At 35.7% G+C, this 26,528-nt stretch overlaps 2 protein-coding genes across 2 annotated transcripts; both read left to right on the top strand.

Annotated features, from left to right (window-relative positions):
• The first annotated feature begins 454 nt into the window (after positions 1 to 454).
• LOC131604155 (replication protein A 70 kDa DNA-binding subunit A-like) lies at positions 455 to 1,593 on the top strand. The gene is made up of 5 exons (XM_058876623.1): positions 455 to 595; positions 678 to 945; positions 1,040 to 1,130; positions 1,210 to 1,288; positions 1,579 to 1,593. Exons 1-5 carry the CDS (start codon positions 455 to 457, stop codon positions 1,591 to 1,593), a joined length of 594 nt encoding a protein of 197 aa, XP_058732606.1.
• Positions 1,594 to 19,311: 17,718 nt separating this feature from the next.
• Positions 19,312 to 22,065, top strand: LOC131604154 (uncharacterized). Its single transcript, XM_058876622.1, has 5 exons — positions 19,312 to 20,049; positions 20,101 to 20,122; positions 20,219 to 20,437; positions 20,542 to 21,399; positions 21,473 to 22,065. The coding sequence occupies exons 1-5, from the start codon at positions 19,312 to 19,314 to the stop codon at positions 22,063 to 22,065; spliced, it is 2,430 nt and encodes an 809-aa protein (XP_058732605.1).
• Positions 22,066 to 26,528: the final 4,463 nt, after the last annotated feature.

Here is a 26,528-nt window from a genome sequence, read left to right as displayed (position 1 = left end):
ATTATTTAAAATTGCACCATTGAAATCTATTTTAATATATAAAAATGAATTACCACCAATTTCCCTTAATTACCCTAATGATAAACAATTAAACATGGTTTTGCATACCCCTGAGCGTAATTTTACATTTAATCATGATTACATTCCAACAGTTTATTTAATGCAAAAGTTCAGTATTGGAATATGTAAAAACCTGCACTACGTTCTATATTGTTATTGCATTGGAACATACATATTAAATAAAGCCTACCTTTTCATTATTTCTCCCTATGTCTATATATTTTCGTATAAACTCTTGCCATTACATGTGTAAACTGTTCCATCTTCCTATTCCCTTTTTTCAAACAACAGTGGAGCGGTAGGGTTTCTCTTCACCTTCCCCATTTCCATTTTTTTTCTCCATTCAACCTTACTGATATTTTTCTGTTACTTCCATTATTTTTCTCAACAGAATATGAGCCGAAATTTTTCCCCCATTAAGGATGTCAACGATTCAAAAGAAACATGGAGATTGGTCGTTCGAGTTGTTGATTTTTGGAGTGTTATCAACAACAAGGGTAAGGAGCATCTGGAGATGGTTATAATGGACGTATCGGTAATGCTTTGTATTCTGTCAAATCGTTTATTAGCTTATTATATTTTTCAGTTATGATATTGTTGTTGTTTGTCATCATCAGGGTGATAGGATACAAGTTTTGATTCGTTCTGACAACACACCAAAATGGAAAGCACGAATACGCGAAAACATGTCTTGCATAATCAACAATGGAACTGTTTATGATAACGATTTTCAGTGGAAGCTTTGTGATCACGACAAGAAGTTTGTGTTTATTGGTGGTACAACTGTCAAGGAAGTTGATATTCAGAACCTTCCTCCCAAAAGATTTTTTTTCAAAGACTTTACTGATATTCTTGGAGGCAATTGTGAGATGAACCGACTTGAAGGTAAATATATTGGGTCATTTGATTTCTTCATACTACAATTTTTTTTATTATTACAGAAGTTGATTTTAACTTACTCTTTCACTCTGTTTTGTAGATATCATTGGTGTGGTTCAGGAAATCAACAATTTTCAATACAACAATTCTGGAAAAAAGTCATTTGTTTCATTGAGTCTTAAAGACTTGAAGTAAATTATCTGAATTCAAATATTACAACTGTGTGCCATCATTATTATCTTATTGATCTTTTTATGTTTATTTCTGCAGAGGTGTCATTGTTAACTGCACATTATGGGAGAGTTACGGAACAAAAATTTTGGACTTCTACCACGACGAAAAAACAGTGGTGCTATTGTAATAATACTAACTCATGCAATGATAAAGGAATCACAAGGTTTGTAACAATAATCTCCTATTATTCAAATGTGATATCTGTCTGTAATAAATTTGATACTCTAATTTTGGTCTATTTCAGTCTCAAATGAATGGAGTGGATCTAAGTTGCTTATTAACGAAGACATTCCAGAGATAACTGAGTATTTATCAAAGTATACACAAATTGTTATATTCTTAAAGTATAATAAGCTCCTTTAAAATTTGTCATCATTTACATTCATTTTTGGTTCAATGTTTCAGGTTACCGTCAAATGAGCAGACTGAAAAGCCTTCGCAGTCCTCGAAGGGAATGTCTCTTTGGTCTGGTGCCTCTCAATTCACCCCAGTTGAAAGTTTCGTTCATAAGGCCAAGTGTATATCTCTCAGTGAACTTTGCAAGGTGAAACAGGTACATGGTTATGAAAAATTTCAAATAGTAAGATCAATATTATTTTATACAGATGATTTTGTGTTAGAGTGTTGCATTTTTTTATATTCAACTTATTGTATCTTAGGACATGTTATGCGTTACTGTTGGAACAACTCAAAGGTTTTTTGTCTCAAAACACGGTTGGTTTTATTATGGGTGTACTAAATGTTCTTTAAAGGCATCTGATGTGAACAATCCATACAAATGTTCATGTGGACAGAATGTAGAACATGCCATACCAAGGTTGTATTTTTCAATTTTTAATCAGATTAATTCATTTGCCATTTTTCAATATTTGTAGTGTTCTAATAGTATTTTCCTATGCATTTATGTAAAAAGGTATCGAGTTGACATATATGTAGTTGATGGTGATTCCAAATTTCGCTTTGTGTTCTGGGACACTGACTGTGCCGACATTATTGGAAAGTCTGCTGATAGTATTTATAAAGCAATGCTTGAGGTTCATTTTAATTCATTACCTATTTTAATATTTATTTGTATAAAATGAAGTACTTAGATTAAATTTAATGTGTAGGAAGGTGACGACGACCCAATGATATATCCATATGAACTTGACATGCTTCTTGGTAAAAAGATGGCGTTTAGGGCTAAAGTTCAGCCAACATTTGGCCAAGCATCTGCTTGGAAACTTTCTTATGATGAAGAATTTGTAAAGGAAATTGAGAAAGATTATATTACTGATGAAGTATGTAAATTTTTGTTTGAACATCTACATATGTCTTTTATCAATATTTGTATCTTAATCTTCTTCTCAATCTCTGATCTGCAGGGAGATAGCAAATCTTTAAACCAAAACCCAGTTGTTGATCGTGTCGATGAATCCATTGTATGTTAATGTTGATTGAACTTTAGCCTGTTAATTACATTAATTTCTTTATACTTACTGTTAATTTTTTTTCCTTTCAGGAGTCGTTGTCTGCATATGGAGAAAATGATCCTGATAAAGTTGTGACCAATACTCCATCCAAAGGAAGTCCCGTTAATCTTGATGCTGTAGATTCTGAATTACAAGCGTATGGTACTACTCAGCTCTCAGGAACAAAGCTTGCAAAGAAAGTTAAGATTGAATCTGATGCATGAAGACTCCACCTGAATCATTTTATGTGCCATCATTATTGTTATTTTGTGATCTTTTCTTGACTGTTGTTTTAATGTTTTGGGACAAGAGACACGAGTTATGATCCATGGATTAAATATCAATTATCATTTTGTTATATGATATCAAATATCAATTATCATTTTGGTTTTCTTATAATTTCTCCGTAGCAATGGTTTATTGTAGTATTTAAATTCTTCCAATGCTAAATATATTAACTGTTGTTTGTGTTTAATAGTGCATGATATATTGCCCGATTATACAAACGATCCATATGAATTGGAAAAAAAGTTAGAATTAACCATCCTACTTGATATTTCTTCTTACCTGCAACTGAAAATTAATTTTTAAATTGTATATCAGAATCGTTCTGATTTGCACAGTATTTTTTCAATAAACCATAATTTTGGCAATGATATTTACAGTAATGTCTTGCAGTAGAAGTTCATTACTGACTTCTCAATCATCATAAATTTAAAACCCTTGGCTTTAAAATTGCTTTTTCAACAAATTCCTCTAAGGCAAAAATTTTTAATTCATCAACTTGATTTGCAAACTGCATGCATTATTTAAATAAAACATAACGAAGTGTGTTTACCAAGTTTTTTAATGTGACTCTTGAAAACTATACCAGCATGATGTCAACCATCATACCTACCTAACATATAACCTGTAACTTGCACTACATTTTTATCTTATTTGAGCATGCTTCATGCAATTATGGTTGCTTGGTGCATTAATTATTTGCTTATTTAATGATTAAGTCACAATATTTTGAACTGCATAAAATATTAATTATAATAAACTTTTCATATTCAGCTACTTCCCTCCATATACAAAAGTTTGGAGGGAGTCTTTGTCCATATATTTCCTGCTTGCCTCCATATTCAGCCATATTTTGCCTAATGATTGTAACTTCAAAGTAAAAAATCATGGAAAAGAAACAAAGTGATGAGCATGATCACTTCATGAATGTTATCAGAAGAAAAAGGCAATTTGATGCTAGACAGCATAGAAAGCGTGTTCTTGGAGCTAAGAGAGCCAAGCGATTGGCGTCAATGAACAAAGAAAATGCATATCAAACTCAACCCCCTGCTGATGCTATATCTTCGCATATCAGATTACCACTATCTTCTATTTCTCCAAATATTCCAAGTTCCAGCATAACTGATCGAAATACAAAGCAGAAAACTCACAGTATATCAACTTTGAATATATTGCCAAGTTCATTAGCAAAAAATCGCCTAAGAGTTGTTTCTGTAAAGAACATTAACAATTTAGGAGTTAACCTCGGAAGGAGATTTGATAACGAGTTTATGAGCGGTGCGACAGCATCTTCAAGCCATACACCAAATCCAGATTCCAACACCAATGAACTTTTCCAAGATGACAGTGAAGGTGATGAAGGTTCCGGTAATTCTTCAGATGGTAAGTAACTTTATTGTGATGGATTATTAACCGATATTGAATGTTCATACATTTCACGAATATATAATAACATAATATTTGCGAACTCATTTTTACTATGTTGTTGTAGCATGCAGTTCAGTTTCTAACTATTCAATGGACGAGCATGACGTAGGTTTTGACACTGACATTGAAGAAATAGATGTTCAAAGATCAGGTTGTATTTTATTGTATTCAAATGTTTCTTTCTTTCAGAAATCATGATGTAATATGTATTTTACCTTAAAACTGTACATTTTCGTTTAGGAGAATACTACGATTTAGGTGACCCATCATGTGAGTGTCAGCAATGTGGTGCAAATATGTGGTATATGGAGAGAAAAAATAAGTCTCGACATTCTGCTAATCTTAAGTTCTCAATGTGTTGTGGAGAAGGAAAGGTTCAAATACCTTTGTTGAGAGAACCTCCACCCGTATTGCAGAGCCTGTTGTTTGACCAAAACAAAAGTGAATCAAAAATATTCCAACAACAAATTCGTCTTTACAATATGATGTTCGCATTTACTTCTCCAGGTGCTAAAATGGACAACAGATTTAATAATGGTAGAGGTCCCCCTAACTATCGTATTCAAGGTCAAACATGTCATCGTATAGGTAGCATGTTACCTTTGGCAGGTGAAAAGGCCCGTTTTGCCCAACTCTATATATTCGATACTGAACATGAAGTTCAGAATAGATTTGATATTTTCAGGTTTTTACTTTAGATATCTTTGTTTCAACACTGTTTATTATTTTGTTGTTGCAATTCTCAACAATCTGAACTTTATACGTTGGATGTTTTGCAGAAAAAGGGACGGAGTTGATATTAATATAGTTGAAAAGTTGTCTTCAATGTTATATGAACATAATGTTCATGCTCAGTCTTTTAAGATGACAAGGGATAGACTTTCTGAAGGCAATGTTGCAGATCTAAAACTCCGTCTCATTTCTGATCGTCAAAATGATGGAAGAATATATAATCAACCAACAGTTTCAGAAGTTGCTGCTCTCATTGTTGGTGATGTTGATACTGCAGAAAAAGGGATTTATAATGCAAAAACAATGTGGCCAACTTCAGAGAATAGATGAATATCACACGTCTTATTTGGATTTTCAATATCCTTTACTTTTCCCTTACGGCGAAGATGGTTACAGACCAAACATACGGCATCGCAATAAAGGATCTACAACGGTTCGTAATGTAGAAACAACGACTACGGTATCGGAAATTGACGATGTTCCATGGGAGGATGCAACCAAAAGAAACAGACTTACAATCAGAGAGTGGTTCGCCTTTAGGATTCAGTCAAGAAAAAACGAGGCACAGACAATTCTCAGGTCAAGGAGGTTATTTCAGCAGTTTTTGGTAGATGGTTTTACAATGATGGAATCTGAGAGACTTCGATGGTTAAGAAAGAATCAGTCAAAACTACGAGTAGGGAAGTATGATCATCTTGCAGATGCTAGGACAAATGGACATACACGTGGTGCAGCTACAGGGAAAAGAGTTGTCCTACCTTCGTCGTATGTTGGAAGCCGTAGATTTATGGATCAGTTATACTTCGATGGCATGGCAATTTGTAGTTATGTTGGATTTCCTGATTTGTTTATTACATTCACATGTAATCCCAATTGGCTGGAAATACAACGCGTATTAAGTTCTGCAAAACTGAAAGCGTCCGATCGTCCGGATCTCATAACAAGAATCTTCAAATTGAAATTTGATTCGTTGCTGTCCGATTTGACTAAAAAGAGTATCATGGGAAAGGTTCTTGCGTGTAAGTAATTTATAACTTTGATTAATTTAATTTCCTTATTCATTTTGAATGTCATGTTATAAACCAATATCTTAATTTTATATTTGTAGATATGTACACAATTGAGTTCCAAAAAAGAGGTCTGCCCCATGCGCACGTATTAATTTTCCTTCATCCGTCGAGCAAGTATCCAACACCCGCTAACATTGATCGTATCATATCAGCAGAAATACCAAACAAAGACACTGACGAAGAGTTATATTGTAAGAACAAGCATACACTCACAAATGAGTTTTTGATTCATGGCAAACATCACAAGCAACCAAATACAAAAGCATAAATGAATGACTCAAGACAATGGAAGATTATGAAGCTCAAATCACTCAGAAAATGGTATTGCATCTGTTAGGTCGACCAAGCAAAGCCCTAGGTCGACTCAAAACTAGAGCAAACTCAGCAAAACTGACAAGGTCACTGTTAGGTCGACCTACCCACACTCCTAGGTCGACCTAAACTGAAGGGATTTACAGATGTCACTGTTAGGTCGACCTACCCACACTCCTAGGTCGACCTAAACTGAAGAAAAGTCACAAAAATGAATTTCAACTGACTTTAGGTCGACCTAAACCTTCAACAGGTCGACCTAACTGGAAACAACTGCATTTAGGTCGACCTAAACCTTCAACAGGTCAACCTAACTGACTTTAGGTCGACCTAAACCTTCAGCAGGTCAACCTAACAGATTTTAGGCCAACCTAACAGGTCAACCTAACTGGGACAACTTCAACTCTGCTTCTGTTAGGTCGACCTAAGCACTAAAGTAGGTCAACCTAATTGCTGAAAACTTCCCAAATTATGTGTTTTCTCTGCTCCAACATACCAGCAACTATATATATCATTCCATGTTAATTATTCAACAACACCAACGACTGAAAGATACACAAACGCTTCTCATCTTCGTTCTTCATCATCTCCAACACAATTACACATAATCATTCTTGCGTTGCGGGTTAGTGATGAGTTCGATAACGTCCATGGAACGGAATTGAAGATTCCTAGTGGGTGAAGGTTTGTGGGGTTTGTTGGTGAATAAAATCTGCGGGTTTTGTCCTCCACGACGGGTGGTTCTTGGGGGTTTTTATCAAGAGGCGTTCGTTGAGGATTCGGCTGAGTGTAACGATTGAGGAACGGGGAGTTCAAGGAATCAAGACACTGCAGAAGGGAATCAAAGTGAAGCTCTTGGATAACCTTGATCTTGTTCAAGATTAAGGGGGAAGAAGATTCAAAGGATCGACATAATTGGTTTATCGTTTATCGCTTTGTTATCTTCTTTGTATATACTACTTTCAACATTAATGAAAGATTACCCAATTTCAATTTGGAATTGGGGGCAGACGTAGTCGTAGCGAGGACGATCGACGAACTGCCTAAACAAATATCGTGTTCTTGTCGCTTTTACTTTTTCATTTACATTCTGTTCATAATTGGTATAATTGCTAAATTGATCAATGATTCAAGTGTTAAAATTGTGAATTAAAAGTTCTGCATAAACATCACAATTCACCACATCTTGAATTAGCATCAATTTGAATATTGTCACCAAGTGTTTGTCTATTTGCTTAATTCACCTTACTGCATTGTAAATCAAAGTTTGTCAATCTAGAAGTTAATTGATATTCAGTTGTGACACGTATTGACTCGATAGCATATCTCCTTATCCGGAATTTCGAATATCTTGTGGTTTTGTAACACATATAACCCTTTGCAATAGCGGTCCGGAATAGACGCAAGTCGATTCAGAACCGCTTTCGATATAGTCTGTAAAAATCCCGGAAAAACTGTGTTGGATCTATTCACCCCCCCTCTAGATCCTTAGGCCAGCGTCTAACAAGTGGTATCAGAGCTCTGGTTTATTCCGTGCTACGTGAAACACTTATTGGAAAGATGGCTTCCGGACCTAAAGGGGCTCATAATAGAGCTCCAGTTTTCAACGGCGAAAACTACGGCTATTGGAAGGATTGTATGTGTGTCCATATCAATGCAATTGATAGGAACATCTGGACAGCTATTGTCAATGGTCCATTCCAGATCACCATGACAAATGCAGCTGGTGCAGTTGTTCCAAAACCAGAAGATACTTGGAATGCTGAAGATGAAAAGAAATATGCATACGATTGGAAAGTGAGAAACATTCTAATCTCAGCTCTAGGAGTTGATGAATACTATCGCGTTTCCCATTGTAGATCAGCTAAAGCTATGTGGGACACATTGCAAGTTGCCCACGAGGGAACGGATGATGTCAAACTAGCTAGGATCAATACGCTAACTCAAGAGTTCGAACTTTTTCACATGGAAGATGGTGAAACCATCGAAAGTATGCAGAAAAGATTCGTTCACCTGAAAAATCGATTAAATTCTCTTGATAGACCTGTTTCCAATGCAGTTGCTACTAACAAAATCTTAAGGTGTTTGAACAGGGAATGGCAACCCAAAGTTACAGCAATTAAGGAAGCAAATGATCTCAACACTTTAGACATTACCACTCTTTTTGGTAAACTAGAGGAACATGAACAGCATCTTAAATGCCTTGACATGCATGAGAAAAGGACAAAGAAAGAAAAGAACATGGAGAAAGAGGTAGAGAAGAAGTCAATAGCTCTAAAAGCTTCGAGCTCCAAGACCTCAAAACGAGAGCCAAAGGATAGTGACACAAGTGATGACGAAGACTCCGATGATGAGGAAATGGGACTGTTTGTGCGAAGATACAACAAATATCTAAAGAAAAATGGAGCAAAACATTCCGACAAAGGCAAAAGATCGTATACTCCTTTATATAGTAAATACACTTTTGTACCAAAAGTATCAACTAGCAAAACTCCATATTCTCATCATATTACCTGTCATTATTGTTGCAAAAAGGAACATACCATTGAAAAATGCAAATTTAGGAGAATTTTAGTTCCTAAAGGAGTATTTCAATGGTTGCCTAAGTGCAACAAATTGTGTACTCACTACCAAGGACCCAATGAAAATTGGGGACCTCCCTCTTTAAATTAATCTTGCAGGAAAAGTGTCTTGACATTGCCGAAAGGTTGTGGTTCCTTGATAGCGGATGTTCAAGACACATGACTGGAGACCTATCTCTTTTCGTTGAGTTTCAAGCAAAGAAAAAGGGGTATGTCACCTATGGAGATAACAATCGGGGATCCATACTTGGTAAAGGAAGTGTAGGTAACCCTTCTACCACTACTATAACTGATGTGCTGCTAGTAGAAGGTCTTAAACATAATCTTTTAAGTATAAGTCAATTGTGTGACAAAGATTTTAAAGTAATGTTTACAAATTCTGGCTGCACAATAGAACATACTAAGAAAAGAGACATTATGTTTAAGGGCTTAAGAGTAAACAACATCTACATGCTAAAGCTGATGAGGGCATATTCCTTGGTTACTCACAATCTAGCAAAGCATATCTGATATATAATAAGAGATTACTTATAGTAGAAGAGTCAGTACACGTGTCTTTTGATGAATCTTATGCAAAATATGTCGAGAAAGGTCTTTCATTTAATGGTGCAGGTCCGTCCACTGAAGACATTGTCAAGGATAAGGAAGACGAGAATGAAAGTATTGTAAAGAAAGATGCTGAGAGAGAGAAAGATGAGTCTCACTATGAAAATGAAAGAGAAAGCATCTCAAACAATGAAGAACTTCCCAAGGCCTGGACAAATGTGAAAGACCATCCAATTGACAATATAATAGGAGACATCTCAAGGGGCGTTACAACAGGCTCAAAGATAAGTAACTTCTGTCATCATTTTGCTTTTGTTTCACAAGTTGATCCGAAAAACGCTAAGGATGCATTACTTGATGAGCATTGGCTAATGGCCATGCAAGAAGAATTAAACCAATTTAAACGGAATGATGTTTGGGACTTAGTCCCTCATCCGGGAGATCATCAAGTAATAGGCACTAGATGGGTTTTTTGTAACAAACTTGATGAAAACGGCGTTATTACTAGAAACAAAGCTAGATTAGTTGCCCAAGGTTATAATCAAGAGGAAGGTATTGATTATGAAGAGACATACGCTCCTGTAGCACGTCTCGAAGCTATTCGTCTCTTACTTGCTTATGCGTGTTCTAAAGACTTCAAACTATTCCAAATGGATGTTAAAAGTGCCTTTCTAAATGGCTATATAAATGAAGAAGTCTATGTTGCTCAGCCACCCGGCTTTGAGAATTACATGCATCCAAATCATGTTTATAAGCTGAAACGTGCTCTATACGGTCTTAAACAAGCCCCTCGGGCTTGGTACGAACGTTTGAGCAAATTTCTTCTTAGCCAAGGGTACTCTAGGGGTAAAGTTGATACTACTCTCTTTATTAAAAGAAATGATAAAGATGTACTCTTAGTCCAAGTTTATGTAGATGATATTATATTTGGGTCGACTAATGCAAAACTTGTCAAAGAATTTTCGAAGCTTATGCAGAGTGAATTTGAGATGAGTCTCATGGAGCTGCTCAAAAGATTTGGAATGAGTGAAGCGAAGGAGATTGACACACCTATGGCAACAAATACTAACCTAGACAAAGATGAGAAAGATATCAATCTTGTCCAAAGAAATCTCACTTAAAAGTTGTCAAAAGAATTCTGCGACATCTACGTGGAACTCCTACATATGGCCTATGGTATCCGAAGGGAAATGAGTGTCATTTGGTAGGATTCTCCGACTCAGATTTTGCTGGCTGCAAATCCGATAGAAAGAGCACCAGTGGAACATGTCATCTATTCTCAAATTCATTGATAAGTTGGCATAGCAAGAAACAAGTATCGGTTGCATTATCTACTGCTGAGGCAGAATATGTAGCTGCCGGAAGCTGCTGTGCGCAGATATTATGGCTCAAGCAACAACTTCTTGACTTTGGTATTAAGCTTGATCGTATACCTATCATGTGCGACAACACAAGTGCCATAAACTTGAAGAGCAAGAAGCAACTAGCTGACATCTTCACCAAACCTCTTGCAACGGAGCAGTCCTTCAACATTCATAGGGAATTAGGGATATTAGATATCTCTAATTTTGAGCTAAATGCGTTTGTTTTCTTAATTTTATTCCTTTACTTTATATATATATATTGATTATGCTCAAGCTAACATCTCTTTCAGTATGAAGGTAGTTCATCATCAAATCAAGCATCATTCCACATTGACTAGAGGAATATACTTCATTATACGAAATGATGACGAGATACCTACAATTGAGAAAGTGGTAACATGTTTGTTGTTCACTTCCAAAAATATCATTGATACTATAATATGCTATCAATTAACATGTTTATAGTGACTTCTTATATGCTTCTCCACCTATCTCATTTACATGTATATGTTGTTCATCATTACTCATAACATATCATGTTTGGACATAAGCATACATCTAACATGTTTGGGCAAACGTTAGCGAGTATTGCATTAGTTCATTTCATTGCATTGCATCTCATTTCTGTCATGTTATTATGTCTTTTATTACTTGAACTTAAGCTTGGTTTGTACCTTTAAATATGTTTGGATATTATGCTCTATTTCTTTACTATTGTGTTATGTAAGACATTATTTTGTTTAGATTATTTTGTTATTCTCTTCTACTATTCTCCTGGTTTCTTTCTTTTTGATGTTGACAAAGGGGGAGATGAGTTGAGAGTACGGGGGAGCTTAGTACGGGGGAGCTTAGTACGGGGGAGCTTACGCATACAAGACCGGGGGAGCTTTCGTCATTTAATCAAATGTTTGCCATCATCAAAAAGGGGGAGTTTGTAAGAACAAGCATACACTCACAAATGAGTTTTTGATTCATGGCAAACATCACAAGCAACCAAATACAAAAGCATAAATGAATGACTCAAGACAATGGAAGATTATGAAGCTCAAATCACTCAGAAAATGGTATTGCATCTGTTAGGTCGACCAAGCAAAGCCCTAGGTCGACTCAAAACTAGAGCAAACTCAGCAAAACTGACAAGGTCACTGTTAGGTCGACCTACCCACACTCCTAGGTCGACCTAAACTGAAGGGATTTACAGATGTCACTGTTAGGTCGACCTACCCACACTCCTAGGTCGACCTAAACTGAAGAAAAGTCACAAAAATGAATTTCAACTGACTTTAGGTCGACCTAAACCTTCAACAGGTCGACCTAACTGGAAACAACTGCATTTAGGTCGACCTAAACCTTCAACAGGTCAACCTAACTGACTTTAGGTCGACCTAAACCTTCAGCAGGTCAACCTAACAGATTTTAGGCCAACCTAACAGGTCAACCTAACTGGGACAACTTCAACTCTGCTTCTGTTAGGTCGACCTAAGCACTAAAGTAGGTCAACCTAATTGCTGAAAACTTCCCAAATTATGTGTTTTCTCTGCTCCAACATACCAGCAACTATATATATCATTCCATGTTAATTATTCAACAACACCAACGACTGAAAGATACACAAACGCTTCTCATCTTCGTTCTTCATCATCTCCAACACAATTACACATAATCATTCTTGCGTTGCGGGTTAGTGATGAGTTCGATAACGTCCATGGAACGGAATTGAAGATTCCTAGTGGGTGAAGGTTTGTGGGGTTTGTTGGTGAATAAAATCTGCGGGTTTTGTCCTCCACGACGGGTGGTTCTTGGGGGTTTTTATCAAGAGGCGTTCGTTGAGGATTCGGCTGAGTGTAACGATTGAGGAACGGGGAGTTCAAGGAATCAAGACACTGCAGAAGGGAATCAAAGTGAAGCTCTTGGATAACCTTGATCTTGTTCAAGATTAAGGGGGAAGAAGATTCAAAGGATCGACATAATTGGTTTATCGTTTATCGCTTTGTTATCTTCTTTGTATATACTACTTTCAACATTAATGAAAGATTACCCAATTTCAATTTGGAATTGGGGGCAGACGTAGTCGTAGCGAGGACGATCGACGAACTGCCTAAACAAATATCGTGTTCTTGTCGCTTTTACTTTTTCATTTACATTCTGTTCATAATTGGTATAATTGCTAAATTGATCAATGATTCAAGTGTTAAAATTGTGAATTAAAAGTTCTGCATAAACATCACAATTCACCACATCTTGAATTAGCATCAATTTGAATATTGTCACCAAGTGTTTGTCTATTTGCTTAATTCACCTTACTGCATTGTAAATCAAAGTTTGTCAATCTAGAAGTTAATTGATATTCAGTTGTGACACGTATTGACTCGATAGCATATCTCCTTATCCGGAATTTCGAATATCTTGTGGTTTTGTAACACATATAACCCTTTGCAATAGCGGTCCGGAATAGACGCAAGTCGATTCAGAACCGCTTTCGATATAGTCTGTAAAAATCCCGGAAAAACTGTGTTGGATCTATTCACCCCCCTCTAGATCCTTAGGCCAGCGTCTAACAAGTGGTATCAGAGCTCTGGTTTATTCCGTGCTACGTGAAACACTTATTGGAAAGATGGCTTCCGGACCTAAAGGGGCTCATAATAGAGCTCCAGTTTTCAACGGCGAAAACTACGGCTATTGGAAGGATTGTATGTGTGTCCATATCAATGCAATTGATAGGAACATCTGGACAGCTATTGTCAATGGTCCATTCCAGATCACCATGACAAATGCAGCTGGTGCAGTTGTTCCAAAACCAGAAGATACTTGGAATGCTGAAGATGAAAAGAAATATGCATACGATTGGAAAGTGAGAAACATTCTAATCTCAGCTCTAGGAGTTGATGAATACTATCGCGTTTCCCATTGTAGATCAGCTAAAGCTATGTGGGACACATTGCAAGTTGCCCACGAGGGAACGGATGATGTCAAACTAGCTAGGATCAATACGCTAACTCAAGAGTTCGAACTTTTTCACATGGAAGATGGTGAAACCATCGAAAGTATGCAGAAAAGATTCGTTCACCTGAAAAATCGATTAAATTCTCTTGATAGACCTGTTTCCAATGCAGTTGCTACTAACAAAATCTTAAGGTGTTTGAACAGGGAATGGCAACCCAAAGTTACAGCAATTAAGGAAGCAAATGATCTCAACACTTTAGACATTACCACTCTTTTTGGTAAACTAGAGGAACATGAACAGCATCTTAAATGCCTTGACATGCATGAGAAAAGGACAAAGAAAGAAAAGAACATGGAGAAAGAGGTAGAGAAGAAGTCAATAGCTCTAAAAGCTTCGAGCTCCAAGACCTCAAAACGAGAGCCAAAGGATAGTGACACAAGTGATGACGAAGACTCCGATGATGAGGAAATGGGACTGTTTGTGCGAAGATACAACAAATATCTAAAGAAAAATGGAGCAAAACATTCCGACAAAGGCAAAAGATCGTATACTCCTTTATATAGTAAATACACTTTTGTACCAAAAGTATCAACTAGCAAAACTCCATATTCTCATCATATTACCTGTCATTATTGTTGCAAAAAGGAACATACCATTGAAAAATGCAAATTTAGGAGAATTTTAGTTCCTAAAGGAGTATTTCAATGGTTGCCTAAGTGCAACAAATTGTGTACTCACTACCAAGGACCCAATGAAAATTGGGGACCTCCCTCTTTAAATTAATCTTGCAGGAAAAGTGTCTTGACATTGCCGAAAGGTTGTGGTTCCTTGATAGCGGATGTTCAAGACACATGACTGGAGACCTATCTCTTTTCGTTGAGTTTCAAGCAAAGAAAAAGGGGTATGTCACCTATGGAGATAACAATCGGGGATCCATACTTGGTAAAGGAAGTGTAGGTAACCCTTCTACCACTACTATAACTGATGTGCTGCTAGTAGAAGGTCTTAAACATAATCTTTTAAGTATAAGTCAATTGTGTGACAAAGATTTTAAAGTAATGTTTACAAATTCTGGCTGCACAATAGAACATACTAAGAAAAGAGACATTATGTTTAAGGGCTTAAGAGTAAACAACATCTACATGCTAAAGCTGATGAGGGCATATTCCTTGGTTACTCACAATCTAGCAAAGCATATCTGATATATAATAAGAGATTACTTATAGTAGAAGAGTCAGTACACGTGTCTTTTGATGAATCTTATGCAAAATATGTCGAGAAAGGTCTTTCATTTAATGGTGCAGGTCCGTCCACTGAAGACATTGTCAAGGATAAGGAAGACGAGAATGAAAGTATTGTAAAGAAAGATGCTGAGAGAGAGAAAGATGAGTCTCACTATGAAAATGAAAGAGAAAGCATCTCAAACAATGAAGAACTTCCCAAGGCCTGGACAAATGTGAAAGACCATCCAATTGACAATATAATAGGAGACATCTCAAGGGGCGTTACAACAGGCTCAAAGATAAGTAACTTCTGTCATCATTTTGCTTTTGTTTCACAAGTTGAGCCGAAAAACGCTAAGGATGCATTACTTGATGAGCATTGGCTAATGGCCATGCAAGAAGAATTAAACCAATTTAAACGGAATGATGTTTGGGACTTAGTCCCTCATCCGGGAGATCATCAAGTAATAGGCACTAGATGGGTTTTTTGTAACAAACTTGATGAAAACGGCGTTATTACTAGAAACAAAGCTAGATTAGTTGCCCAAGGTTATAATCAAGAGGAAGGTATTGATTATGAAGAGACATACGCTCCTGTAGCACGTCTCGAAGCTATTCGTCTCTTACTTGCTTATGCGTGTTCTAAAGACTTCAAACTATTCCAAATGGATGTTAAAAGTGCCTTTCTAAATGGCTATATAAATGAAGAAGTCTATGTTGCTCAGCCACCCGGCTTTGAGAATTACATGCATCCAAATCATGTTTATAAGCTGAAACGTGCTCTATACGGTCTTAAACAAGCCCCTCGGGCTTGGTACGAACGTTTGAGCAAATTTCTTCTTAGCCAAGGGTACTCTAGGGGTAAAGTTGATACTACTCTCTTTATTAAAAGAAATGATAAAGATGTACTCTTAGTCCAAGTTTATGTAGATGATATTATATTTGGGTCGACTAATGCAAAACTTGTCAAAGAATTTTCGAAGCTTATGCAGAGTGAATTTGAGATGAGTCTCATGGAGCTGCTCAAAAGATTTGGAATGAGTGAAGCGAAGGAGATTGACACACCTATGGCAACAAATACTAACCTAGACAAAGATGAGAAAGATATCAATCTTGTCCAAAGAAATCTCACTTAAAAGTTGTCAAAAGAATTCTGCGACATCTACGTGGAACTCCTACATATGGCCTATGGTATCCGAAGGGAAATGAGTGTCATTTGGTAGGATTCTCCGACTCAGATTTTGCTGGCTGCAAATCCGATAGAAAGAGAACCAGTGGAACATGTCATCTATTCTCAAATTCATTGATAAGTTGGCATAGCAAGAAACAAGTATCGGTTGCATTATCTACTGCTGAGGCAGAATATGTAGCTGCCGGAAGCTGCTGTGCGCAGATATTATGGCTCAAGCAACAACTTCTTGACTTTGGTATTAAGCTTGATCGTATACCTATCATGTGCGACAACACAAGTGCCATAAACTTGAAGAGCAAGAAGCAACTAGCTGACATCTTCACCAAACCTCTTGCAACGGAGCAGTCCTTCAACATTCATAGGGAATTAGGGATATTAGATATCTCTAATTTTGAGCTAAATGCGTTTGTTTTCTTAATTTTATTCCTTTACTTTATATATATATTGATTATGCTCAAGCTAACATCTCTTTCAGTATGAAGGTAGTTCATCATCAAATCAAGCATCATTCCACATTGACTAGAGGAATATACTTCATTATACGAAATGATGACGAGATACCTACAATTGAGAAAGTGGTAACATGTTTGTTGTTCACTTCCAAAAATATCATTGATACTATAATATGCTATCAATTAACATGTTTATAGTGACTTCTTATATGCTTCTCCACCTATCTCATTTACATGTATATGTTGTTCATCATTACTCATAACATATCATGTTTGGACATAAGCATACATCTAACATGTTTGGGCAAACGTTAGCGAGTATTGCATTAGTTCATTTCATTGCATTGCATCTCATTTCTGTCATGTTATTATGTCTTTTATTACTTGAACTTAAGCTTGGTTTGTACCTTTAAATATGTTTGGATATTATGCTCTATTTCTTTACTATTGTGTTATGTAAGACATTGTTTTGTTTAGATTATTTTGTTATTCTCTTCTACTATTCTCCTGGTTTCTTTCTTTTTGATGTTGACAAAGGGGGAGATGAGTTGAGAGTACGGGGGAGCTTAGTACGGGGGAGCTTAGTACGGGGGAGCTTACGCATACAAGACCGGGGGAGCTTTCGTCATTTAATCAAATGTTTGCCATCATCAAAAAGGGGGAGTTTGTAAGAACAAGCATACACTCACAAATGAGTTTTTGATTCATGGCAAACATCACAAGCAACCAAATACAAAAGCATAAATGAATGACTCAAGACAATGGAAGATTATGAAGCTCAAATCACTCAGAAAATGGTATTGCATCTGTTAGGTCGACCAAGCAAAGCCCTAGGTCGACTCAAAACTAGAGCAAACTCAGCAAAACTGACAAGGTCACTGTTAGGTCGACCTACCCACACTCCTAGGTCGACCTAAACTGAAGGGATTTACAGATGTCACTGTTAGGTCGACCTACCCACACTCCTAGGTCGACCTAAACTGAAGAAAAGTCACAAAAATGCATTTCAACTGACTTTAGGTCGACCTAAACCTTCAACAGGTCGACCTAACTGGAAACAACTGCATTTAGGTCGACCTAAACCTTCAACAGGTCAACCTAACTGACTTTAGGTCGACCTAAACCTTCAGCAGGTCAACCTAACAGATTTTAGGCCAACCTAACAGATCAACCTAACTGGGACAACTTCAACTCTGCTTCTGTTAGGTCGACCTAAGCACTAAAGTAGGTCAACCTAATTGCTGAAAACTTCCCAAATTATATGTTTTCTCTGCTCCAACATACCAGCAACTATATATATCATTCCATGTTAATTATTCAACAACACCAACGACTGAAAGATACACAAACGCTTCTCATCTTCGTTCTTCATCATCTCCAACACAATTACACATAATCATTCTTGCGTTGCGGGTTAGTGATGAGTTCGATAACGTCCATGGAACGGAATTGAAGATTCCTAGTGGGTGAAGGTTTGTGGGGTTTGTTGGTGAATAAAATCTGCGGGTTTTGTCCTCCACGACGGGTGGTTCTTGGGGGTTTTTATCAAGAGGCGTTCGTTGAGGATTCGGCTGAGTGTAACGATTGAGGAACGGAGAGTTCAAGGAATCAAGACACTGCAGAAGGGAATCAAAGTGAAGCTCTTGGATAACCTTGATCTTGTTCAAGATTAAGGGGGAAGAAGATTCAAAGGATCGACATAATTGGTTTATCGTTTATCGCTTTGTTATCTTCTTTGTATATACTACTTTCAACATTAATGAAAGATTACCCAATTTCAATTTGGAATTGGGGGCAGACGTAGTCGTAGCGAGGACGATCGACGAACTGCCTAAACAAATATCGTGTTCTTGTCGCTTTTACTTTTTCATTTACATTCTGTTCATAATTGGTATAATTGCTAAATTGATCAATGATTCAAGTGTTAAAATTGTGAATTAAAAGTTCTGCATAAACATCACAATTCACCACATCTTGAATTAGCATCAATTTGAATATTGTCACCAAGTGTTTGTCTATTTGCTTAATTCACCTTACTGCATTGTAAATCAAAGTTTGTCAATCTAGAAGTTAATTGATATTCAGTTGTGACACGTATTGACTCGATAGCATATCTCCTTATCCGGAATTTCGAATATCTTGTGGTTTTGTAACACATATAACCCTTTGCAATAGCGGTCCGGAATAGACGCAAGTCGATTCAGAACCGCTTTCGCTATAGTCTGTAAAAATCCCGGAAAAACTGTGTTGGATCTATTCACCCCCCCTCTAGATCCTTAGGCCAGCGTCTAACATATATAAGTTGGTCAAATCTCACATGATACACGGACCTTGCGGAAATGCTTTTCGTAATTCTACGTGTATGAAGGAAGGAAAATGTTCTAAATACTTCCTTAAAGAATTCAGACGTGATACGATCGTTGATCAAGATGGATATCCAGTTTATAGACGAAGGGACAACGGACACACAGTTTCTAAGAATGGAATTGAGATTGATAACAGATTTGTTGTTCCTTACAATTAAAAGTTATTGTTGAAGTACAGAGCTCATATTAATATGGAATGGTGCAATCAAAGCACATCCGTCAAATATTTGTTTAAATACATCAACAAAGGATACGACAGAATAACTGCTGCAATTGTCATGAATGAAGATAGATCTGTTTCGCAACATGAAGCCGTTGATGAAATAAAGCAGAATATTGATTGTAGGTACGTTTCTCCAAGTGAAGCTGCTTGGAGAATTTATGGTTTTTCCATTCATGGAAGAAAGCCAGCTGTAGAAAGACTTCACTTTCATGGTGAGGGGCAAAATTCTGTTTTTTATACTGATGTCAGTCCTATTACCAAAGTCCTTGATAAACCGAGCGTTACTGAGTCGATGTTTACTTCTTGGTTTGAAGCAAACAAGAAATACGACGAAGCGCGCCAACTAACGTATAGCAATTTTGTTTCAAAGTTTGTATACGTTAAGAAAAAGAGAGAGTGGAAACCCAGACAAAAGGGATACACAATTGGAAGACTAATTTGGGTTCCTCCAACTACTGGGGAGTTGTACTATCTAAGGATGATGCTAACACATGTCAAAGGACCGAAAAGCTATGATGAAATCAAGACAGTAAACAATGTTAAGTACGATACTTTCCGTGATGCATGTTTTGCTATGGGATTTATTGGGGATGATCGAGAATTCATATCTGCAATAACAGAAGCATTTCATTGGGGTTCTGGACATTATTTGAGATTACTTTGTGTTCACATGTTATTGTCAAGTAGCATTAATAGGCCTAAGCATGTATGAAGTATTACTCAACATTTGTTATCTGATGGAATTCTGTATTCTCAGCAAAGGATTGCAAACAACAGAGGTATATTTTCAATTGTGATCAGAATAATTAATTACAGCTAATTTGAAGATATTTTCCAATATTTACCAACTATTTCTTTATTCTTTTTATTAACAGGTCTGCAACTAACAAATCAAGAAATTCTCAATCTGACGTTGATTGAAATTGAAAAACTTCTTCGACGAAGTAGAAAGAGTTTAAGTGATTTTCCTGGAATGCCAAAACCACATGGTTACATAATTGAGGAGCTTGGAAATAATTTAATTTACGAAGAGAGAAACTACGATCCTGCTGGACAACTTCAACAGTTTAATACGCTGTATAATAACCTCACAGGTGTAAATAGTAGTTAACATCAATTAGGCAGGAGAATTTCATATTACTTAGAAACTTATATTTCTAATATGAAGCATCTAAATTATATGTTGATTTTATTTCAGATGAACAAAGAGATGTATTCAAACAAATCTTGACGGCTGTTGATACCCAGAACGGAGGCGTATTCTTTTTGTATGGATACGGCGGTACAGGCAAAACATACATGTGGAGAACATTAGCTTCCTACATAAGATCAAGAAGACAAATATGCTTGACAGTTGCCTCTTCAGGTATTGCATCCCTTTTGCTCCCCGATGGTCGAACGACACATTCTAAATTTAAAATTCCGATTCCCACACTTGAATCTTCGACATGCGACATTAACAAGGGTAGTGACAGGGGTGACATGCTAAAACTATCAAAATTGATTATTTGGGATGAAGCTCCCATGTGTCACAAATTTTGTTTTGAAGCTTTGGATAAAACACTCAGAGATATCATGGGTGGAACCAGGTCATCTGATAAAATATTTGGTGGGAAGGTAATTGTGTTTGGTGGGGATTTCAGACAGATTCTACCGGTTATTCCAAGAGGCAGCCGTTCAGATATAATTCATGCAACTATCAATTCATCATACATTTGGGATCATTGTAAGGTTTTGAAACTTACAAAAAACATGAGGCTTCAGCAATCTGGGACGACCACATCAGCATCCGAGTTAGAACGGTTTTCAAATTGGATATTAAAAGTTGGAGATGGAAAACTAGCAGAACCTAATGATGGCTATGCTGATATTGATATCCCAGCAGATATTTTGATATCTAATTTTGATGATCCCCTTCGAGCCATATTCGAAAACACTTATCCAAATTTTGAAGCTAAATTCAATAATGTAGCTTTTCTGCAGTCAAGGGCAATATTGGCTGGAACAATTGAGACAGTAGATGAAATAAATCACTATGTATTAGACAATCTTCCAGGTAATATTAAATTTTTTGTGAACATTTATCCGACTATTTTTCACTTCCATCTTTAACAGATCATAATATAAAGTCACTCCATTTTCAAGGGATGAAAAGGAATACCTAAGCTCTGATTCAGTCGACACGCATGATGGTGATGGCAATGAATGTTTTGATGTTTTAACTCCTGAGTTTCTGAATGGATTGAGAACGTCGGGACTTCCTAATCATAGGATCAGATTGAAAGTAAATACTCCAATCATGCTGCTCAGGAATATTGATCAAGCAGAAGGCTTATGCAATGGAACACGTCTAATCGTTACAAGATTGGCTGATCATGTTATCGAAGCTAAAATCATTTCAGGCAAGAACATCGGTGGTATCATTTATATTGAACGAATGGACATTACTCCAACGCAGACGCCATGGCCATTCAGGATGACACGAAGACAGTTTCCTATAACGGTCTGTTATGCTATGACTATTAATAAATCTCAAGGTCAGTCTTTGGATCATGTTGGCATATATTTGCCGAGGAGCGTATTCAGCCATGGCCAGTTATATGTTGCAGTTTCAAGAGTAAAGAGCAGAAAAGGCCTTAAAATCTTGATCCATGATAAGGAGAAACTTCCATTGACCACCACAACAAATGTTGTCTTCAAAGAAGTGTTTGAAAATGTGTAGTCTATATGTTTTTGCAATATTTATGGACCTGTTGTTATTGGTATATATTTTGTGCTCAGTTGCCTAAAATTAGGTTACAACTTAAACAACTTATTAACTGTCATGAATGAAAGATTTGATATCACCTTTGCATACTGATAATTTATTTTCATCTGTATAACTGGATTGAAGAATGACGATGAATGATAGCTGCCATAATATCAATGATTACAGAACTTCATCAATTAAAAGATTAGCAAAGGCAAATATTCATGTTGATAACCATTATTTAAATCCATTACACAGCCATCTGTGATTACAATCTAAGTACCATCAACAACAAATTTAAAGCTACAAGTAACATCTTTACATCCTAATCAGCTACTTTTTTCCCCAAGTACACAAACATCAGATCTGAAAATGGAATCATGGAGAATTCTATGAAATCTCCAACTTGAAGATTTTTTAACTTTGCAAAATCGTACCATCCAACTCCAATATGTTTCTCATACTCATTCCTGCCAGCCCTAAGAATACGACAGTGATATCCCTTTCCATCAATAAGATCTACCATCCTTATTGCATTTTGGTCTTTACGAAAACATGTCCTTGATATTTCCATTGGAATATTCTGCATTATAACTTTCTACTTATTAACCCACGATATATATAGATCTATATACGGCAGTGGATTTAACTGGGTTTTGAACTTACCAGAGCATTTTGGCCTCGCATATTCGCTTCTGTGACATTAGATTTCCACTTTACCTCCCCGGTGTGATTAGCCATGCATTCAGCTTCAGTAAGAAACCCATCTTTTATGAGTGTTTCAAACATCTTTTCCTGCTCTTCCTCAAACTCTTTGTTAATGTTACGCGCCCATTCAAGACTGTCTCTCTCAGGATCACTGAAACATATATTTTAAAGAATAACACTGCTATTAAGCAAAGAGATGAGAAAACAGGGGAATCCATTTATTTTATTACAACATGCATGCAAAGTATACTCCCCTGCTTGATGGAGAAGGGACAAATGGAACTCCCCACTTCACCATATCAGAATTAAATTTTATAAGACAATATTCTGATGCACTATGACAATAATTTCTATATATATATAGATAGTGATACCCCTTATAATTGGGCCAGACAACACTGATGGGCCTACATATTTTATATGTACAAATATCCAGGATGTTAGGTAAACGAGTTTTAACAACAAAAAGTAATTATATTAATTTTTTTAGTAGTTCATAGATGTTACAAATCAGACCTTTAAATATCCATGATACTATATTTCCTTCCATACATTTAATAAATATGTTTGGCTACTTAAATTGAAGTTGCTATATATCTAAGTTGATTGTATAATATGTATTCTTTATAAACTGTAATTTGGTTTTAACATGGTAAATTGTTTATCAAACAAAATTTCTTAAAAAAACATTTCATATTAACTTTATAACTATTATATTTAGTTAACTTTTATAATGCATGTAAATAAACTATTCTAGCACACATGAGCCAATCATGATGGCCAATGTAAAGGAGCAACTATGAAGTATGTAGAACATTAAGATTTGCAAAACATATAACCATTCAAAATTTCCCAGGCCAGGAAAGTAGTCTTGATAAAGTCATTCAACATTAAAGCAAAAGTACCAACCCATAGGTTCATCAAACAACATTGTTCAGATAAGTTATAAAAGTCACCACCAAATACACAAAATTCAAAGGTTTTGGTCTTTGAAACTAATTCAACAACAGAAAAAAAAAGCAAGTTTCTTCCACCACCATTCAACAGCCCCATCATTTCTTCTTCATTGTAACATAAATGAAAGTGCCATGTCTCGCCAACTGACAAGTCAGTGTGTCGCCTTTCTTGAACCCCTTGGTCTTCACATAGGCGTACCATCCTTTAGTCATGTATTTCTCAGACGGACTCGGAGCCCCGTTGCGGTATGTCGTCATCACAGTACACTTGAATTGTTGATACAAATCACAATCTCTAATAGTTACCTCCTTCTGATTACTTGCCAAGCAGTCTATTGCTATCTGCTTAGGGAAATGCTGCAACAACACAAATATTCATTGAATAAACACTTGAGATCTGCAAAGTATTAAAATATGAGGTAGATTTTCAGTATGCTTACCTGGACATTATCCTTTTTTACTCTTGAATTCTTTATAGCAATATCCCAGCAGTATGTTGGCTTTCCTCCCCACATTCTTATCCTAACATTTGAAAGATTTTTCCCCTTCTTTGCAAGTTTCATTGTGCTCTTCTCACTCCCATCTGTAACAGCTCTTTTGTTGGCAGTCCTTCCCAGATTTTTGCTATTAGTCCTCTTCTCAACTTCAGTTGCTTTCTTCCCAACTGTTTTATCAACAACAGTTTTGGACTTCTCAGTTTTTTTGTTAGTCTGTACATTATCGTTCGCAGAGACAAGGGGGACATCATCTTCTTCAAGCTTAACACTACTCATAGGAACAACAGTATTGTTGACATTTGGAACAACTGCAGGGGCATTCTTGCAAGTTTCTGCAAATCTAACAGATTTCTTAGAATTTGCTTTACCCTTTCTAACCGACTTGACAGATGATTGTTTTACTGAACCATCTTCAACCTCATCTACGAGTTTTTGAATTTCGTTCATTGCTGCCTCCTCACTGAAAGAACAATTATAGTTGCATGAGGACATTATGAATGCCAAATACGGAATAATAACGCAAGTATACCATAGACAACGAATATTTGAAAGATTAACAACTTTAAAATATATATAAGACCATACTATTGGCCCAGAATAAAACACTTATACTTTATAGATTAACACAATCAGGCAAATAAACATTCAATACAAGTTGATCCCCCACAATGTTACGAAGACCTGATCTGGGAAATATTAAACAATAAACTCCATTCACATCATTTTCTATTAATTAAACAAATCTATTTTAGCATGCATCAGAAATCAAAAAAACCCTAAAACCTAACTAGATCGCACATGAACTTTATGCCAAAACAAATAAATTAAATAGGAATTCATGTATCTAACCTGATGACTTCTTCTTCCTCATCTGATAACCACCCATACGTTGGCTTTCTTCCAAGCCTCATCGTCGTCTGTTGCTATCTCCAGAAGTGATGTCAGTTTTTTCCTAAAGACCGGAATGAGAACGAGAGAAATTGTGTAATGTAAGCAGTCCAAAATATATTGTAACTCAACTTTGCACGCTTCCTTTTCCTTTTCCCTAGACTTATTCAGTAAATGACCCCTATCTCAATCAATCATGACTGTTACCTATGACCCACCGTGTAACCAAAGCATTTACTAAACCATTTGGAAACAACACTTTGTAGTCTAACGAAAAAAAAGGCATTTAAGTTATCTCTATCTGTTAACTTCAAACATACATGCATACACTTTTTTTAAGCTTTACCAATTCCATGCAGTACACGATTTTTTTATTTAGATTTCCTTTGTTTGTTTTTATTACTTACTCTTTTCTAATTTTTCCCGCGTTTTAAAATACAAACATTATATATTTTTTATTTATATTCTAACTTTTAATTAAAATCCACTTTTTAGGAACAATAAATATTTTTTATCAATCCTTCTTTATTTCAAATATTACTTTTTTTCATCACATTTAATAAATCAAACATATGTTATCATAATTTAAAATTTATGCAAATATTAGTTGATAAATACTCCATATATAATTATTGTCAAGATGTTTTTTCCCACTCACCTATTAATTATAAATCAATTACTCAATAGAATATGAAAATAATATTTTATAATATTATTTAGCTTATTCATCCCACTAATTTTAATATCCTATGGAAATAAATTTAAACAACCTATTATTATTATTTTTCAACACTTTGTAATATATTTCAAAAACAATAGGAATTTATATATCTTTTCGTATACATACTTAACTCAGTTATAATTCATGTTACAATATTTCTTACACATATTGACATCCTTATGTGCATTTATCAACATATATATTATTCATAATTTAAAATTTATGCAAATATTAGTTGATAAATACTCCATATATAATTCTTTTAAAATTATTAAATACACTTTAGAATATCTTTTACTAACAAAAGTTGTCAAGTTGTTTTTTTCCCACTCACCTAATAAATAAAAATCAATTACTCAATATAATATGAAATTTATAGTTTATAATATTACTTTGCTTATTGATCCCACTAATTTTAATATTCTACGAAAATAGATTTAAACAAGCTGTTATTATTATTTTTCAACACTTACTAATATGTTTCAAAAACATTGGGAATTTATATATCTTTTTGTATACATACTTAACTGAACTATAATTCATGTTTCAAGATTTCTTACACATATTGATATGCTTATGTGCATATTTCAACATATATATATATATATATATATATATATATATATATATATATATATATATATATATTCCCCATTCTCCTATTAA

This window comes from Vicia villosa, linkage group LG5 (genome assembly GCF_029867415.1).
Source record: "Vicia villosa cultivar HV-30 ecotype Madison, WI linkage group LG5, Vvil1.0, whole genome shotgun sequence".
Lineage (NCBI taxonomy): Eukaryota > Viridiplantae > Streptophyta > Magnoliopsida > Fabales > Fabaceae > Vicia > Vicia villosa.
Note: the sequence above shows the minus strand (reverse complement) of the source record. Positions and strands in the feature narration are given on the sequence as shown.